This window comes from Lipophrys pholis (assembly GCF_963383615.2).
Source record: "Lipophrys pholis genome assembly, chromosome: 17".
Lineage (NCBI taxonomy): Eukaryota > Metazoa > Chordata > Actinopteri > Blenniiformes > Blenniidae > Lipophrys > Lipophrys pholis.
Window position 1 is genome coordinate 24,087,948 of NC_137643.1, and position 19,987 is coordinate 24,107,934.

General features: G+C 45.5%; 1 protein-coding gene and 1 pseudogene across 4 annotated transcripts in view; one reads left to right on the top strand and one right to left on the bottom strand.

The window, feature by feature from the left end:
* Positions 1–379: 379 nt before the first annotated feature.
* The window catches only part of LOC308122423 (uncharacterized protein), a 21,210-nt gene continuing 1,602 nt past the window's right edge, over positions 380–19,987 (bottom strand). Inside the window, exons 2-9 of one of the 3 annotated variants that reach the window (XM_080484210.1) lie at positions 16,546–16,645; positions 13,449–13,562; positions 13,265–13,321; positions 9,725–9,862; positions 8,305–8,352; positions 8,008–8,121; positions 6,678–6,809; positions 380–3,070 (exon numbers count right to left, since the gene is read on the bottom strand). In XM_080484210.1, coding sequence (XP_080340336.1) covers positions 2,963–3,070; positions 6,678–6,809; positions 8,008–8,121; positions 8,305–8,352; positions 9,725–9,862; positions 13,265–13,321; positions 13,449–13,562; positions 16,546–16,641 — 807 coding nt within the window. In that variant the 5' untranslated portion in view covers positions 16,642–16,645 and the 3' untranslated portion in view covers positions 380–2,962. The remainder of the gene's footprint in view (positions 3,071–6,677; positions 6,810–8,007; positions 8,122–8,304; positions 8,353–9,724; positions 9,863–13,264; positions 13,322–13,448; positions 13,563–16,545; positions 16,646–19,987) is intronic. The other 2 variants (XM_080484211.1, XM_080484212.1) reach the window with 2 other exon arrangements.
* LOC308122518 (tripartite motif-containing protein 29-like) lies at positions 17,290–18,195 on the top strand (annotated as a pseudogene). Its single transcript has one exon. The product of its transcript is annotated as a tripartite motif-containing protein 29-like (transcript).

The following is a 19,987-nucleotide window of genomic DNA, read 5'->3' on the forward strand; positions in this document are numbered from 1 at the left end:
AATGCTTTGTGTTATGCTCTTTAACAAATACAGACATGTGGTATGGCATATTAATAAATGTACAAATTAAGAAACTGATTGATTATTCATTCAAACACACACACACACACACACACACACACACACACACACACACACACACACACACACACACACACACACACCAGACATCTCATATAATCTCTTAACATTTGTATTAAACTTTGAGTAAGCTTTTACTCAGTTGTGTTGTGATATATATATATATGTGTGTGTGTGTGTGTGTGTATAGCGATATTTAAGGGATATTTCACTAAAATGAAGAAGTTGAAGCTGGAAGTGACGATAACTTGTCTCATAAAGGGTTAAAATGATGATCAGACAAAGATGAATCTGTTCTGGGTTTTAAAAGACTTTTTTTACTGTGATTTCATTGTCTAATGTTGTCGTTATACAGTCATGTGTTCATGTGTTCATGCCATCCTGTGGTTTCACAAAGACTTCGATCAATACAGTTTGACCATGAAATCTGAGGAACTAAACATAGTGAGCCTTCCACATCAACAAAAAGGTTCACATGTCATAAAAGCTGCTCAGCAGGCGAAATGAACATGTTCAGTGTAAAACATTGAGAGAAGATTTAAGGACTTTGTCCAGAATTCCTGCAGTTATTGTCGCTCTTCCAGAGGCTTGGTTTCAATGAAAGGAACTGGAAGGTCAAACTCTGAAAAGACTTTCATTTTCCCAAGGTTATCTCTGCAAAGTGACAGCACACGGTGTCCAGCAGAAGAAATCCACAGGTGATTTTATCAAAATGGTCAAAATAAGAGTTTAAAGAGCAACTATCAAGACAGGTGATTATCTAAACTACTGAACACCCACAGGGTTCTGATCTGCTCCGGGTCGGACAGGAGCCTCCTGCCTGGAGGGCAAAGGTCAAGTTTTATCAAAAAGATTCAAATGAGTCAAAGCCAGTAAGAATGGAAGTCACATATGTAGTCGCCATGTGGGGTCTGGGGTTCGAATCCTATTCAAAATAATACATTTTTCAAAATATGTTAAGTTGATCGGTGTTATTTTATTTTTGATCGGCAACCTTTCCAGTTGGTGCTGGAGCATCAGGGGGTCAGTGCCTATGCTGGGGTCAACCAACCGATATCTATCTATCTATCTATCTATCTATCTATCTATCTGATAAGTAGAATCTGGTTCTGCAGGTTTCTTCCTATAAAAACGTGAGTCTTTCCTTCCCACATGCTTGTTCATGTGGAATTGTTGAGTTTTCTTTGTGAAAGTACCCTGAAATGATTCTGTTTGTTTTGAATTGAATTGAATTGAATTGAATTCTGTATGTGGGTTGTACACACATCACTAAGTCATCGGTGTTAATAAATCCCCCTTGCTCTTAGTCACTGTGTTCGTAAACTTTCTGGATCATTTCCCTTCAGAAACACTACCATATATGGCAACAACACACCTCCAACTAACCATATATGGCAACAACACACCTCCAACTAACCATATATGGAAACAACACACCTCCAACTAACCATATATGGCAACAACACACCTCCAACTAACCATATATGGTAACAACACACCTCCAATTAACCATATATGGTAACAACACACCTCCAACTAACCATATATGGTAACAACACACCTCCAATTAACCATATATGGTAACAACACACCTCCAACTAACCATATATGGTAACAACACACCTCTAATTAACCATATATGGCAACAACACACCTCCAATTAACCATATATGGTAACAACACACTTCTTTATAAATATATATTTTTTCCTCACCTTTCATCGTCATGGCTTTTCTGAAACTGAAACTAAGGCACTCTTCATTGAGGTTGAAGCAAACCAGAAAATATTGTTTGGGACAATGAATTCTGGGAGAACCAACAAAAGGAAAAATGTTGCCCGGGAGAAGGTACCCTCCACAGTTAATTCTTCTGGGTCGGAGGAGAGGTCGCCAGCAGGAGGTGTTTAATGTTAAACTCGGATGTGGATTGGGATGGCTCCGGCTATTCTCGTCTCGCTCCAATAGAGGGCGTAAATCTTGGCCAAAATCCAATAATAGCCAATGAAAATTTTAATAAACAAATTGTGTTTTTGCTGGGAATGGAAACCCGGCCTCCGGCGGCGGTGAGGACTGTACCACTGGACAACCATAGCCTCCACATGTGACAGCAATTCTTACGAGGCCTCTGTCCGTTGAGAACCCACTCTGGTTCCTCAGGATACAGATCAGCTTGTTCCTGCAGAGTGCATGGTTCCCCAAAACTTCCAACGGTGTAAGATGACCCATGGCAGGAACCTACATTTATAAAATAGCTGTCACAGCGGCCTTTTATAGCCTTTCACACCACACAGTACGTCTGCTGCTAACGAGATGAAATAGCGAATTGAGCATTTAAATTTGAAGGAAACAGGGACATGTGTGAGGTTTGAGCTTGTTGAGCAGCTGCTGTGGCTCTCCAAATGCTTTCTATTTGTAGTTTCACTTTTCTACCACTAGAGGCGGAAGCTGGTCAGAGTTGAGTTTATATTTACGGACATTCCTACGTATAAGAATGAGTTGATCAATTCCAGACTTTGTGTGGAAATCTTGGTGCGCTCTCACTACGCACTCTGCAGGAGGTTAAAGGTGGAACAAGAACATTTTTCTATATATGATATATTATATATTGACTCTATCAGTGGTGACCATACCAACATACTCGGCGTCAGTTCATCTACTGTCTCCAGTCTCACTGGTCTTAAGAAGGGAGCCAATAACAGGAAGTGATATCATAACAATCACATTTGCTCAAGGTGGGTCCAGGTTCAAGGTCTAGGTCCAGGTTCAGGGCGGGTCCAGGTTCAAGGTCTAGGTCCAGATTCAGGGCGGGTCCAGGTTCAGGGTGGGTCCAGGTTCAGGGTCTGGGTCCAGGTCCAGGTCCTGGGTCCAGGCTGAAGCTGGTCTCAGGGCTCAGAGGTGACCCCCTCGATGGGCTCCACCTGGGGCTCAGTGTGGGGGGAGGGGAGGTCTTCCACCTGGTCAGAATCAGGTTCAGTCACAAACACTTCCACCTGGAGACACAGAGGTCAGAGATTATGAACCCACTGAGCAAAAAGTCCAGAACAGGTTAAAAGACGTCGTCTCTACACACCCAGAGGACGTCCTCAGAGGGGCCTGAAGGAAAGTTTTTTAGACGTCTTTCTTAGACGTCGTATCAACGTCTTGTCTGGACGTCAATGAAAATACATTTCAAAAGAAAAAGGACAGGTCCTCAGTCTATCACAAGGTACTTACAGGAGTAATTTAGCATTACTAATTACAATCACATGCATGTTTTAGGAATGTGGGAGGAAACCAGAGAACCCACACTCATACAAGTAAACTCTACAAACATTTCCAGCTGGATTTCAACCCACAACCTTCTAACTATGAGCTCTAACCACTGGACCAATGAGACAATTTGACAGTTGACAGTGCTGATAAAACATTTACTCATGAACAGAGTAGTATTCACAAGACGAAAGGTTCTCAAAGTGGACAGGTCTCCATGGAGACTTGAAAAGTTCAATACCTTGTGACCAAAACAATAAATGGTCATAACTCAGGCATTGTCCATTAAACTTCACATCCTGTCTCCTCTTGTCTGTCATGATCTACTTCAATATTTTAATGACTAATCAATAATCCTACAGCCAGTTGGACTGAACAGAAGCTTGTGACCTTTCAACTGATTCTGGGTCTTTGATGTCCATCATTTTGTTTTCATGTCATTTGTCAACTAGTTGTGGTGTCAGATAGAATCCAGATTACGGCCCGTTAAAACATCTATTTTCCACGAGTTCTGTTGATAAACAGACGTCCAGATTACGGCCTGGACAGACGGACGTGTCTTGGACGTGTCTTAGACGTGTTTTGAACGTCTATGGAGATTGCTTTCTCGGTGGAAAAGCATCTTGAAACAGGACACTGATAGTCAATAAGATCAAAGATCAATCAATGACTTGATGGATGAACAGCCTGATGGAGGTCTGAGGGTACGTCCGAAAAGTCCTTCCTGTCTCCTTCTCCATCTACTTCTCCTTAACCCCAGAAGTGTTCTGTGTGGCGGCTATGATAAGGACTGTCTGAATTCTCAATATGCAAAGGAAAGGAGGCTCGTTGCTTCCTTTAGAACCTCCTTTAGCCTAGGAACCACTGATGCTTCCTTTAGAACCTCCTTTAGCCTAGGAACCACTGATGCTTCTTTCAGAACCTCCTTTAGCCTAGCAACCACTGATGCTTCCTTTAGAACCTCCTTTAGCCTAGGAACCACTGATGCTTCCTTTACCAAAGGAGACCAGCTCATGTTCCCCCACAATTCCTTGCGGCGACAACATTTAAAGGAACCCGCTCATCGGAGCGTTCAGGGAAACTCAGGATGACTGAAAAAGGAGCAGATCATGTAAGTTACCAAAGCAATAATCTGCCTAGAACAACTTGAAATCATCTAGAACCCAGATGAACTTTTTGTAGTCCATTTTCAGAAACCTGTAGTTCTTTCCCCACCATTGCAGACGTCACTGACTTTTGCCGGCGTCGCATTATTATGACCTCAATAAGTGAGGGTCTGACTGCCTCACCACCGTGATCACCTTTACTAACTCCTTTAGGAAGCCTCCTAACACCTTTCCTAACTCCTTTAGGAAGCCTCCTAACACCTTTCCTTAACCCCGTGACCTCATCCAGGGGTTAAGGTAACGTCCATAGATAAGGAGATAGGAGGGACTTTTTGGACGTACCTAACGTTTTCCCATCATGATCAGTCTGCACGAAAGGGGAGGAGCTTGCTGCGTCTGACCAATCAAAATCCTGCAGATCTGCTGACTTTACCAGGAGGAGCAGAGGTTCTTCAAAAACATGAAGAATTCAAACATCATTCAGACAAGAAGCAGCACAGTTGCTGCAGCCAAGAGGCAACGCAGCAACTCGCCAACTCACTGAAGGTCTGTTCACATCCTGTTTGATCTGGACCAGAGTCTCTTCAGGGTCTGTTCACTTCCTGTTTTCTGCTCTTTAAGGCAGGATGATGGTTCCTGTATGAACGTGTGGCTTTATGCTCCACCAGGCTGCTGCTCCCAGACTGCAGGGGGCAGTGCAGAGCAACGGAGTGGTGTGTCAGTCCGCTGCTCCCAGACTGCAGGGGGCAGTGCAGAGCAGCGGAGTGGTGTGTCAGTCGCAGACGAAAAAAGCTTTTAAAATAGGAGGAGAAAATCTAAACTGCTTAGAAAGAGGTTCAGATGTTCCTTCATGTACAAAAACAGCTGATAATGTCATGAAATGTTTAACACCATAAATTGTAATTAAAAGATCATAAATACGACACAAGTTAGTTTTTTTTGTGCGTTTCTAAACTACTGTACAAATGAAACTTTAGAAGCTGTCAGCCTCAGTAAAGCCTGTCTTATGACAGATTTGTGGTCCTCGTGTCTCTGGTTTGTCATGTTAAGGTGATAGAAAGAACCGTTTTCAGTGTTTTTGTTCTTCAAAGTATTTCATTAATTCAGAATTTTAATTTCTCATTTTACAAAACAATATTGAATTACTGTTACAAATCAAAACTATTCATCAAAACTTTCACTTGTTCTCGCAATGTAGCCTCCTGAGTCTGGTTCTGCAGATTCTCCTCTGACTCTGGTTCTGCAGGTTTCTCCCCTCTGAGTCTGACTCTGCAAGTTCTCTTCTGAGCCTGGTTCTGCAGGTTTCTTCTTCTTGCTCATGGTTAATTGTTGGTTTTCTATGTAAAACTGCCTTGAGGTGACTGTTGTGTTTGTCGGTATATAAATAAAGTTGAATTGAATTGAATTTCACCACAAACAGCAACTTATATCTCAACTTTCTGGAAAAACTCCGCAAAATCAGGGATTTTAGTAACAATCAGAAAAGGCAGTGAAATCCTGGAGCCACTGGATATGAAGCAGAACTCTAGAAGAGTAGTTACTTTGTGGTTCTGTGAGAAGAGGAAACCTCTCCAGGTGAGGTCTGGTTCACCTGTTTGCTGTGGCGGTGACCCGGGACAAGTGGTGTGTTGTCAGACTGGTGTTGTGTTGTCAGACAGTTGTTGTGTTGTCAGACAGGTGTGTTTGTCAGACAGGTGTTGTGTTGTCAGACTGGTGTGTTGTCAGACTGGTGTTGTGTTGTCAGACAGGTGTTGTGTTGTCAGACTGGTGTGTTGTCAGACAGGTGTTGTGTTGTCAGACAGGTGTTGTGTTGTCAGACAGGTGTTGTGTTGTCAGACTGGTGTGTTGTCAGACTGGTGTTGTGTTGTCAGACAGGTGTGTTGTCAGACTGGTGTTGTGTTGTCAGACAGGTGTTGTGTTGTCAGACTGGTGTTGTGTTGTCAGACTGGTGGTGTGTTGTCAGACTGGTGTGTTGTCAGACAGGTGTTGTGTTGTCAGACTGGTGGTGTGTTGTCAGACTGGTGTTGTGTTGTCAGACTGGTGTGTTGTCAGACAGGTGTTGTGTTGTCAGACAGGTGTTGTGTTGTCAGACTGGTGTTGTGTTGTCAGACAGAGACTGTCTCTGGAATCAGAAGCTCCAGGCAGAAGCAGCTCCGCCCAGCCTCCTCTCCCCCAGCAGCTGATACCAAATCAAACCAGGTGATCAATACTTGTCCTGCATGGTAGAACCGACTCCTGTTACCTGAGAAGGTTCTGCAGCCACCTGGGCTACCAGAACAGCAGGACCAGCAGCACCAGCAGGACCAGGACCTCCAGACACTGCTGGGGCAGGCGGGGGGCGACTTTGAGGGTAGGCAGGTTTATTGGTGGGAGTCTGACAAACACAAACACAAGCAAACAGAAGTTTCACACCAACACTCCTGTTATCTATTGATAGTACAATCACAAACTGATCTGTGGTCTGTAACTGAAACATCTCAGACTGAAACATCTCAGATTAAAACATCTCAGATTAAAACATCTCAGACTGAAACATCTCAGACTGAAACATCTCTGACTAAAAGTCTTAAACTAATCAAACAGCTGACAAAAGCAAATATTTAAAACTGGTAAAACATCTTAAAAGGCTTTATGACTTGGTTGGTGTGAAATCAGCTCATTGTGGTCAAATAACTTAAAGTTACTAATTCCACTAGTTCCTACTCAGCCCACCTCGACTTGAGTCCTGTACGTGTTAGTACCTGCTTACATGTATTTTCCTGCTACCATTTTCAAACCCGATCAGAACCAGAACGTTGCCGACCGGCAGACGTTCCTCTGTCTGGAGGCGACCAGAGGATTCAGGAGCTCCACGGAGCGACGCTACCAGGAGGTGTCCGAGCCACGGTGTTTTGCATTAACTGGTTCCCCTGTTAAGTGGTGACCGGATTCCTCCAGCCTCTCCTTTTCGCAGCAGAAACCCGACCAGAATCGGTCAGCTGTCCTAGAGAACATCGTTTAAGTACATTGAAGTTTAAAGTATCGTAGCGTTTCTTATTTTAACATCAGCTGCTGCTAACGGCTGCTGGCAGAAGTCACCAGTTAACAGGGGCACCAGTGAAACCGAAACACTGGACAGTGAAGCACGACTGTAACGATCCACATTTTGTAATATCATTATTAGACATATAAAAATATTCACTATTTAATTTACTATTTGAGCTGATTCCCAATGGATGTTCGCTCTGCGTCGTTTGTTGTACACGACGGGGAAAAGCTCAGACGACTCTGCCCACACCGTGGCCATACTGTAATGGAAAACGAGGCAAGTGGAGCAGAGGCAAGGCAAGGCAAAGCAAGTGGAGGTGAGTGGGGCTGAGTAGGAGCAAGTGTGAAAACACCATAAATGATCATAGCAGGTGAAAGGGAGCAAAGAGCTCAAATACCTGAAACATTTCAAACAAGCAGCAGCAATGGTCCAGTTTACCAAACAGACTCAAATAGTGATCAAATGTATGAACTCAACATGAAGGATAGTTTTGGAGAGTAAAAGGGAGTATTAGTGAAGGTGGAAGCAGTAATTTCCCTCTGACCTGCCGCCCGCCAGCAGCCAGCACGCTGAGGCCAAACAACATGGCCGTGGTGCAGATGAGCAGCTCCAGAACCAGGAAGATGACCAGCGTGGCCAGGATGCCGTCGATCAGCAGCTGGAGGCCAGAGAGGATGCAGGGTCACACACCAGCGCACACACACACACACACACACACACACACACACACACACACACACACACACACACACACACACACACGCACACACACACACACACACACACACACTCTGTCTCACACATGCATAACTAATGAGTTGAACAATATTCAGTCACTTACTTTACACTTTTGCTCGATCAGCCCAGTGCATTTCCTGAAACAATGTTGCTGCAGTGGACAGTGAAGACAAAGAGACATGGAGTCTGCTTTTCACAACACACACTCACTATTTATTGATTATTGATGAAGATCATGTGACAGGCTGAGACAGCGACTCTCAGTGAGAAGCTGAGCTCGGCCAGACTTGTGTGCATCAAGTGTGAGTAAGTTCGGGGGAGGACTGCTCTGGGCTGCTGTCATTTGACATCACAGCATCTGGTTGACCTCTGCTTCCTGTGGATCTGCTTCCTGTGGATCTGCTTCCTGTGGATCTACTTCCGGTGGCTCTACTTCCGGTGGATCTGCGTCCTGTGGATCTACTTCCTGTGGCTCTACTTCCTGTGGATCTGCTTCCTGTGGATCTACTTCCTGTGGCTCTACTTCCTGTGGATCTGCTTACTGTGGCTCTACTTCCTGTGGATCTGCTTCCTGTGGATCTACTTCCTGTGGCTCTACTTCCTGTGGATCTGCTTCCTGTGGATCTGCTTCCTGTGGATCTACTTCCAGATTAAAACTGTCAGAGTCCAAACAGCCTGACGGGCAGGAGGCTGCAGGACTCTGGGACATCTGCCTGCTCTTTTCCAGTCCTTCATCTTCTGTCCTTCTGAGGACAGTTCACCTCATGGTCTCATCCTACAAGTCAGCACACGTATTACACACACACACACACACACACACACACACACACACACACACACACACACACACACACACACACGCACACACACACTTGGGGAAACTTTTACCTCCACTGCCATCTACTGCCCCCTACTTTCCTTTATTGCCCCCAGCTGTCCCCTGTTTACCTCCACTGCCATCTACTGCCCCCTACATTTCTCTACTGCCCTCTACTGGATGTATTGATTAACAACCACAACGACGTAAGGCCGCGTGACGACGTTTGAAACAGATGTAGATATTTAGGTGGTAAAGGAATATTTGGTGAAGTTTGGGTAAATCTTTAACTTTTAGGTGCAACAAGATTTGTGAGAAGAAATTCTTGCAGAGAGTGAAGACAGATGCTGTAGTGCCTTGACATCTCCTCATAAGAAGAAGAAGTACAGTGACTGTAACTGTAACTGTGAAATACCACACAGGTTTGATTTGGCTCAGAAAGTTTTTCTACTTCTGATCTGCGAACATTGTTTCATTCTTGCACCAGGCAAGATTTAGTACACCCCAACAGATTTCCCCCAGCCAATTACAACACAGTTAACGTGTGACTGAAAGGTGTGCAGCACCTGTCTGACTGAGTCTGGGGGCGTGGCCAACAGAGAGCAGAACTGCCAGGTGTTTAGAGACTCTCCTCCTAACTTGCGCTGTGTTTGGCTTTTCACCGTGGAAAGTAGATAAATGAATAGAGACGCGTGCGTCACGTTACCACTGCGTGCAGCTCCAGCCGGCGGCAGTGTTCACAGTGGTAGGAGTCCTGGCGGTACGGGAGATGTTTGGACATCAGACCCAGGGCGGCCGTGGAAAACGCAGCACTGATGAGATGCAGCACCAGGACGAATTTCACCTTCAGAAATGATGAGTTGGAAATATCATCACTGGAGTGTTACAGAGTCCAGAAACAGCAGCACATCTGCATGTTGGTGTTCGCAGCTTCACAGTAAGTCTTTGTTAAGGCTCAACGTACACACATTCATAGTAAAAAACTGCTATGTGACGTCTGGCTTCACAGTTTTCTATCCTCCAGGATCCAAGAACATCAGACTGGAGGCTCTGTTTCCTCAGTGTGACCCAGGAACCCGACCCGGGGCCAGAACAGCAAACAGTACCAACATCTGGACGCATCACTGGGAACAAAGCTCATTCTGTTCCAAGGCACCTGAAGCCACCGCCCTGCGTTTCAGCCTCGGTAACTCGGAACGCCCTCTTTCAGAAACACCTGAGCTTCGCTGTTCCTGCTCTGCAACCTTCAACACCGTGAGGTCCAGGCAGATATTCAGCAGCCAAGAGAGACGGTCCAGCTCTCAATGGAATGTCTTACACTCCTGGTGGAGTCCACATCTTTATCCGCTCTCTTCAGTGGCCGTCAAAGCAGATCATCTTCCTCTCAACACTTCCACTGTCTCCCACACTGATTCATCAAACATCTCCATACAGTACCTTCCTTCACTGCATCCATGAATCTTCTCTGACTTTGTTTTCTAACCGACGTCTTTAACGTCAACATCCTTTTGTCCAATATAGCATCTGTCCTCAAGGGACAAACCACCTCAGCCTTTTGTGGCTTCATCTCTCAGCTGTCTGACCTGAGCGGTCCATCTGATGTGCTCATCTTTCATCCTGTCCATCTTTTTCATTCCCAAAACCTCAGCCTCCACGTTTTCATCAGACTGACGCTGAGACACTATGAACTGGTTGACTTACTTTGGCTCTCAGCACAACACCAATCAGGATCATCTTCAGCCCAATAGATACCATGGTTGTTGGATGTAATGTTTAGTAGAGAAGTAGCCCCATGTATATTTGGTGAGTGGTGAGGCTCGAGTTCATAATGAATGAATGAATGAACCTTTATTTCAAAACCACAAACATAAAAAAAGAAATAAAAGAAACATTTAGATGAATAAAACAACAAAAGAAACAACAAACTTCTCTAAATCTGCATTTGCATGAACGAAAACGAGTATAATACGCATAATAACAATACTACATTTTATTTCTAACATACAGTACTTTTCACTAAAAATTCTAAATGTGCTACGAGCAAAAAGTAACACAAACACCTAAAAGTTAAAAAGTCATTAAAGAGAGTTAAAAGACTTTAAAACGGAAGATTTTCAAGTGCTTTTTAAAAGAGGCCTAAGACTGAGGAGGCTGTGTGGAGCACCACCTGATCCCCCATAGTCCAGAGCCTGGTTCTAGAGGGTGGAGGAGGTGTTGGAGTTTAGTTTTTCGGTAGTGATGGAGGGACGGAGTCTGGTAAAGTTCTGGGGGGGGGGGTCCAAGGGGACGGAGTTGGACTGTAATGACAGTCCAACTGACCAGGAGAAACGCCAGTGAGAAACCAGCGGTAATACTCCGGTTCACAAACAGAAAATACTAAATGGCCCTGCTGAAACAAGGCAGGAAGCTGAAGGGAACGAATGTTTTCATGAACGAGCACCTCTCCAAACACAATTCTGATTTAGCCTGGAGCACCACGACTCAAAAAACAGAGAAAAATACAAAACACACAGACTTCAAATTGCAAAGTATTCATAAAACTGAACGGGACCCCCGAGGAAGCCAGAGTCATCTGCATACGTAGCATCACTGAACTAGACAAATACCAATGAATGTCCCTGGATTATACTGCATCATCATGGCATTATTAGTTTGGGGCAACAACTACAAAACCACATTCTCTTCAATAAATATCCTTCAGAAAAGAGAAATACGGATCCTTCACACAGCCGCTCATCAGGAACACACTAACACAGTATTACTCAAGCTGACTGACACTGTGCAGTACCAGACAGCACAAACACAGTATTACTCAAGCTGACTGACACTGTGCAGTACCAAACAGCATAAACAATGTTCAAAGCAAAACATCATCTACTACCAGGGAATATTCAACAATTGTTCAACAGTGATGAAGAGCGTCACAATCTAAGCAGGAAATGTAACTTTAAAGATTTCGTACGACCAGAAAAGGGTTTTGTCTCTCAGTATGCGGGCTGAGACTACTGAACGGGTTTAGTGTGGAACTGAAGCAATGTCCAAATATGAGACCATTTAAAATGCTGTATAAAAATATGATTTTCAAAAGGTATGAGGATGAAGAAGGTGTGGACAATCACTAGGCTACTTTAGGGGCAAATGTCTCGTCTATTATTTTGGTTATTTCTATTGTTCGTTTCTTTCCATGCATTGATTAGTTTTGCTCGTCTTGCTTGTAGTGTTTGTGTATTGTGCTTGTATGGTACATGTAGATTTATATGTGGGACTGTACATGTGTTAATGGACGAAGGTATTAGGCGATGTGTGTACGTTTATATGTAATAATGCATTTAGCATGAGTGTTTAATTAGGTGTGCATATATTATAGAATGTTAAGTACATCTTACTCACAACATACGCATTATGTATGATGTGTGTACAATATGTGTACTATGTGTGCTTGTGTGTGGGTATAGGTGTTTATGTCCGTCTGTAGATATGTATATTCTATGTACTGTACAGGACATGTGGCTGTATGTGGGTGTGTGTGTGTGTGTGTGTGTGTGTGTGTGTGTGTGTGTGTGTGTGTGTGTGTGTGTGTGTGTGTGTGTGTGTGTGTGTGTGTGTGTGTCCATGTATGTATGTAAGAGATGGAAGGAAGTTAATTATGCTATTTACTTTAAGACAAGGGGTGGGAGTAAATAAGTTTTACTTCTTCTCACTCCTTTTCGAATATTCTTGATTTATTTTTATATTATTATTACTGTTATTCATTTATTTATTTATTTGAGAGGAAAACTTTGTTGTTGTTTTTCTTTTTTCCTTATTTTTGGGGGGTTTCGTACCTTGATATTCGAAATAAACATTTCAAACAAACAAACAAACAGTTATGTTATGGAACGTTAAGGATCATTACACTATATATATATATAGAGAGAGAGAGAGAGAGAGAGAGAGAGAGAGAGAGAGAGAGAGAGAGAGAGAGAGAGAGAGAGAGAGAGAGAGAGAGAGAGGTAGACAGAATGAGAGAGAGAGAGAGAGAGAGAGAGATGCTTAATAGTTCTTGTGATTCTTTTATCTTTCTGTCTAATGAGTGAAGCAGAATATGCCCTTTGTGTTCTGGGTTCTTGGTTTCCAGCAGAAGTCTTACAGACTTTGACGAGGAAACTTAAGATGTTGGGGCTGGAATGTAAACCACTGCTTAGAGATTTTATGTGTGATTATAACAATAGTGCTTCTGGAATCAGAGAGGAAAAGGAAAACTCACCCAAAACAGAGTGGGTCTCCTCCCACTGTGGATCAGCACCGAGCCAGAGAAGGTCACCTGGAACCGAACAACGCAAAGAACTCCATCATCAGGAAGGTCTCAATATTCCAATTTAACTATAACCCCAATAATAAGCACAGACCAGACGTCAAGGACTTCAGTGAAGCACAAGCTTCAGACCAACCTGTAAGACGACGATCAGGAGGAGGGACACGTCTCCAGTGAAATGCACCTCGTAGATCTGGAGCACCGAGGCACTGAGACACAGGATCAAGGCTCCGATGACGATTTGGATGGCCTGGAGAGAGACGAGTGTCGGTACAACAAGCAGAGACAGAGAGACACCATTAGAGCTCGAAGCCCGCTGAATTTAAAATCTCAAGGTGATCAGGTGATCCTTGTGTTCTCCACGGATCAGATCCTGTGGTTTTCTCCGTCCTGCTGAGGTGGAGCCGAGCGTCCTGGGCTCCACCTCCTGGCCTCCGCTCATCCTCCACCAGCTCCAGTTTACTACCACTCTCTATCCAGACCCTCCAGGATTCATAATGTCTCCATCACAACTATTAAAGCAAAATTCAGCAGATTCTAACCCTAACCCTAATCCTAACCCTAACCCTAATCCTAACCCTAACCCGATTTTATCTCGGCCTGCAGCTTTAACCAATCCCTGCAACTTTTCTGCCATTTTGACCAATCATGGTGCGATGAGACGCAGTGACGTCAGCCAGCTGCTAAAGAATGCTTGTTCGTCAGGACAGTTAATACTCCCAGAAGAAGCTGACGGACTTGCTGGCCACGCCCCCTCAGAACATGTCACGCCCCCTCGCAACAGGCCACGCCCCTCGCAACAGCCACACTGTGAAGCAGCATTTTAACTTTTCAACTGCAGTTTTTTTCTCACTTCAGATGTTTTCAGAAATACATTTCTCTGAACTGTTTCAGTAATGAAAGAGAAAGTTTGTGAACGAGCCGCCATGTTGCATGTTGGTTTTTATGGTTTTAACGGTTTTAACTGCAGGAGCTGGCAGCCCTGACAGATGCGCTCAGGCAAATCACGTGCTACATGCTACATGCTAACGAGCTTTGGGCTCAGACAGTAGCCAGGCTACATGCTAAACATGATTAAAATATGGCTGATACAGTCATTAGCGAGCTGGAACATGCAGCAGGTGGCAAAACATGCGGCTCCTGTGACGGACTTGTGGCAGAATGTGGAAGTAAACAAAGACAATCTGACCAATCACACAAGAGTTCAGGGACCACACTGCAGCAGCTGGCTGAAGTAAACAATGTTGTTTGTTTGGCAAGACTGTTGAGTGCCGAGTGTTCTTCTTCTGAAGGAGGATGAATTGGCCTTCACTCTTTCACCAGTGGGAAGTTTCTCTTGCCTTATCTGGAAAGAGCTTTGCTTACATAATAATAAAGCCTTTTAAACTGCTGCTCCAGAAAAAATGTCCCCACGGGGACAATAAAAGTAAATCAATGCTCACTTCCAATGGTGCATATGTTGGGCTGAAGATCCACTGAACTCCTCCAGAAGTTTCTCCCCCAGAGGAGAAACACCAGGGACAATGAACAGGCCATAAAATGGCAGGGAAGAGGCCAAAGACCCCAGGAAGTCTCCAACCCCCCCAGGTTGGCAACAAATGGTGATGGTCGAACCCGACCCGGACACCACAGGGGTCCAAAATTCAACTTGGTGAGACTCTTTTCCGACCAACTGCCCCCTGCTTCTCAATCCGACCACCAAGAGGGACACATGTCCCTGCCACCTGGGGACGGAAGAGAGAGCACAAAAGTGGAACCATAGGACCAAACCCAGTTCAGCCCACTGGACGAGCAGGACACAGTTTAGACGACTTGTACTCTTTTCCCGTTTCCTTTTTTTGGGAGATTCTGGAGACGCGAACCCTAACCCTAACCCTTTCCACCTCAGAACCAGAGGTCCAAGTGAGCTCCAGGCCCACTGGTAGCTCTGTGTGGAGGAACCAGGGTTCAGAACCGAGCCTCACCAGAACTCTCTGTCTTTCTCTTCCCCCCCCCCCCCCCCCCCCCCCTCTCCCTTTCACTAACTCAGCCGTGTGCATCTCCCCCGCCACTCCTGTTATCTGATCAGATTAGCTCACACAGCCACAGTTAGTTCCCTGTTCCCAGTGCACGTTGGCCTCCAGCAGGTCTGTCCTTTGTCACCGGTTCTGTTCATAACTTAAATGGACAGAATTTCTAGGCACAGCCAGGGACCGGAGGGGGTCCGGTTTGGAGACCACAGGATCTCATCTCTGCTCTTTGCAGACGATGTGGTCCTGGTGGCTTCATCAAACCCGGACCTTCAGTGTGCACTGGCACGGTTCGCATTCGAGTGTGAAGCAACTGGGATGAGGATCAGCACCTCTAAATCCGAGGCCATGGTTGTCCACCAGAAAAAGGTGGCTTGCCCCCTTCAGGTCGGTGGAGAGCCCTTGTCCCAAGTGGAGGAGTTCAAGTATCTCGGGGTCTTGTTCACGAGTGGGGGGAAGATGGAGCGTGAGATCGACAGGCGGATCGGTGCAGCGTCTGCAGTTATGCGGTCGCTGTATCAGTCCGTCGTGGTGAAGAAGGAGCGAAGCCAAAAGGCGAGGCTCTGGATTTACCGGTTGATCTTCCTTCCTCCCCTCACCTATGGTCATGAGCTTTGGGTCATGACCGAAAGAAGGAGATCCCGGATACAAGCGGCTGAAATGAGTTTCCCCCGTAGGGTGGCTGGGCGCACCCTTAGAGATAGGGTGAGGAGCTCAGTCACCAGGGAGGAGCTCAGAGTAGAGCCGCTGCTCCTTCACATCCAGAGGAGCCAACTGAGGCTTGGGCATCCGTTTGGGATGCCCCCCGGACACCTCCCTAGTGAGGTGTTCCGGGCATGTCCCTCCGGTAGGAGGCCTCGGGGCAGACCTAGGACACGCTGGAGAGACTATGTCTCTCGGCTGGCCTGGGAACGCCTTGGGGTCCCACCGGAAGAGCTGGAGGATGTGTCTGGGGCAAGGGAAGTCTGGACATCCCTGCTTAGACTGCTGCCTCCACGACCCGGCCCCGGATAAGAGGTGGACAATGGATGGATGGATGGATGGATGGATGGATGGATACTTCCAGTGATCTATTACTTCCAGTGATTTATTACTTTCAGTAATCAATTACTTACAGTAATTTAATGCTAATAACCAACCATAAATCCCAACACATATATGTGAATGACTGTAATCCACTTTTCCTCTCATCAGTCTTGTCAAAGTGTAAAGTTGGGTGCTCACCCCTAAAGTCTTGGGCTCCATCTTGAAGTGGGACTGCAGTTGGCCTGCAGAGAGGCTCCCTGCTGCCGGCGGCGTCTCTTTCTCAGCATCAGCCATTTTACTGTGGAAGACACAACATTCAACACAATGCTCATTATTTTGGTGAAGACTAACTGAGAAAACCATGAAGGTAATCATGGACAACTGCTTGGGAAATGTGGGGGGGGGGGGGGTTAGATGACTTCAGATTAACAGATTAAGATGTTCACGCCTGTTTAGTTTAATCAAGAGGAAAATATTTTAACAAAATGATAGATTATGAGAATGTCTTCAAAACATTTTTAATACAATCCAGTCCCACCAAAAGTGAAAAGTCTTTTCACCAAAAGACTTTTAGAGCAGTTTGACATTGACAATAATTTGATGGGCTGGAATTTTGACTTTTCAACTGAAAGGTTGCAGGGTGAGCATGAATGTGGTCCGGTCTGACCCAGTGTTGGCCTCTATTATTCATCCTCTCTACAGACGTGTGTCACAGCAGACATGAACAGAACCATCATTCAGCACACAGATGACTGTGTTACTGTCAGTGAGAGGGTGAAACCAGCCACGGCCCGGTGGTTGATGAGCTTATCTGGTGATGAACACATTCAAAACAAAAGACACAGTCAGCGATTTCAAAAACAACCAGACACACACAGACTCAATTCAATTAAAGGTCAGAAAATGGAGCAATCATAGAAACACTGTTGTAGAGAGGAGGAAATGCCAAAGAGAGGAGCTCAGCTGGATTCAGGAAAGTTCTCTTGATCCATCTGTCTGGATCTCTGAAGGATCCGGTGGCGGTTCCCTGTGGACACAGCTACTGCATTACCAGACACTGGGATGAAGAGAAGAACAAGGGAAGCTCCAGCTGCCCTCAGTGTAGGAAGGAGATCAGGCCGAGGCCAGACCTGGAGAAAAACATCCTGTTAGCAGAGTTGATGGAGGATCTGAAGAAGATGGAGGAGGATGTGGAGGATGTGAAGAAGACTCCAAGCTGCTGCAGCGGATCTCTGCTATGTTGGACCTGAAGGTGTGGCCTGGGATGATTGTACTGGGAGTACTGTCTGTTTGGCCTCTTACTGTAAGAAACACCTCCAACCTCACTACTGAGCTGCTCCATTAAAGAATCGGCAGCTGGTGGAGCCCTCCAGGAATCTCCAGGACAACATCTGCTCTTGTCACAATGAGGTGATGAAGAGTTCCTGTCGCACTGATCAGCAGTGTATCTGTTACCTCTGCACGATGGACCAACACAGAGCCCATGGAACAGTCCCAGCTGCTGGAGGAAGGCGGGAGAAGCAGAAGAAGGTGGAGGCCAGTCGACGGAACATTCAGCAGAGAATCCAGGAGCTGGAGAAAGAGGTGGAGCTTCTGCAGCAGCAGGTGGAGGCCATCAATGTCTCTGCTGATGAAGCAGTGGAGCACAATGAGGAGAGCTTCACCCAGATGATCCGTCTCATCCAGAAAAGATGCTGTGTAGTGAAGCAGCAGCTCAGGTGAGTGGAGGAGAAGCTGCAGCAGGAGATGGTCCAGCTGAAGAGGAAAGACGTCCAGCTGGAGCAGCAGGCTCACACAGAAGACCACCAACAGGTTCTCCACAGCTACCCCTCAGTGTCAGCACTGTGAGCCCACAATCCCCCCTCATCCACCCTGCTCCTCTCACACACTCTGAGGATGTGGCAGCAGCAGAGAGCCGTGGCTCTAATTGAAGTGTTGAGCTGCAGAGCTCCTGCTGTCACACTACGTCAGCTGGTGGATCTAGAATCTAGAATCAGTTTTTTTCAGGCTTTTCATGGTGACATCATTGTAACTGACTTCACCTCCAGGTCTTGTTTGGCGTTCTGACCGCAGGCTGAGGTCTGCATGAGGCAGCAGGGGGCGCTCCGCTATGAGACGCTCCACAGAACTTCTTTATAATGAAGCCAGACTTTTGGTTCCTCAGGAACTACTAAACAAACTACAAACTACTGGAAATGAAAGCTTGAAGTTTTTTACAATAAAATGAGTCTTTTAATGGCTTCATGTGAAAGAGAACTTTAATCAGAGTGTTTACCTAGGTTACCATGGAAACGGCTGTAGAGCAGTTCTATCATTCTACACCTCCATTCCTCCATGTTGAAGCTTTTGATTCAGACACGTCCAGAAATAAAGTGAAAGGAGCAGAAATTCACTATGGAATGTTGGAATGGTGAAAAATAAGACCCAAGGTCATTCTTGTTATTATTATTATTATTATTATTATTATTATTATTATTATTATTATTATTATTATTATTATTATTTTCTCTATGTCCACTCCGGGGCTCCGGACTAAAACAAGACGGACGTGAAAAACCAGCAATAGAGCGACGAGGAGACTCAATGTTTTCATCCGAGGTTCAGGTCAGACTAGATGGAGCGACCCGGACCAAACCACTGGTACAGTCCATCTCCTGGTTCCTGGATCCTGCCGGCGCTACGTTGGTGGAACCAGTGACGTACCACGTTCTGGAGTGACGACATGACCTGGCTCTACTGGCTCCATGACAATGGAAATCACAACCACTTCTTTGGAGCTGCTCATTAAGAACTGAACTAGAACCTGAACTAGAACCTGGACTAGAACCTGAACTAGAACCTGGTAATTTGGTGGAAAAGCCCTATCTGAGAGCTGCTGAAGAGGCGCTTTTACTGCCAGACACCAGAGCCCACTTCTTACTGTACCTACCTGGATCCAACAACTGCAAACAGACGGCTGGTATTATGTCAGGAACACAAAAGTAAGTGGAACAGCGGGACATCAGCTTTATCCTGATCATCCAGAAAGATTCATCGATCTTTTCCACAGGTTCTGAGCAGAGTGAGTGTGACTGGACGTTGTTACTGTTGAGTTGAGGTAGGAGTTGCATACAAGAACATCAGCAGAGCAGGGAGCGACACAGAACTTGTGTTTGGACTTGTGTTCCGTACGTCAAACTATCCTGGGATTCACCTCAGGACCGCGTCCTCCAAGCAACAGGCCAGTGTCGTAGTTGAACAGATTGAATACAAAGAAGTGTGAAACTGAGATGCACATACAAAAAACACAGGAATGCATTTATCGAGCTAAGAGAAAGCTAAGCTAAGCTAAGCTAAGCTAAGGCTAACATCACTCCGGCTCTCCTTCCTCATTAACGAGTGGCTGTGGTGAATAATTTCCAGCCGGAATCCTGTAGCACTGTGTGGACTATGTTTCTCAAGGTGTGAAAGAAAATACTTCTTTTAAAGAGGTATTTCTTTTTGTTTTTGTCTCTGCCTGCGGCGCCGTCACCATAACGGGCTGGGCTGCTTCCATCTGTGTTCCTCCTCACACAGGCTCTCTGCAGGGTGGCACACCGCAAACATCTCAGTGGGCGGGGCCGTATGACTACTATACGTTTTCAACAGATAGTCTGAATAT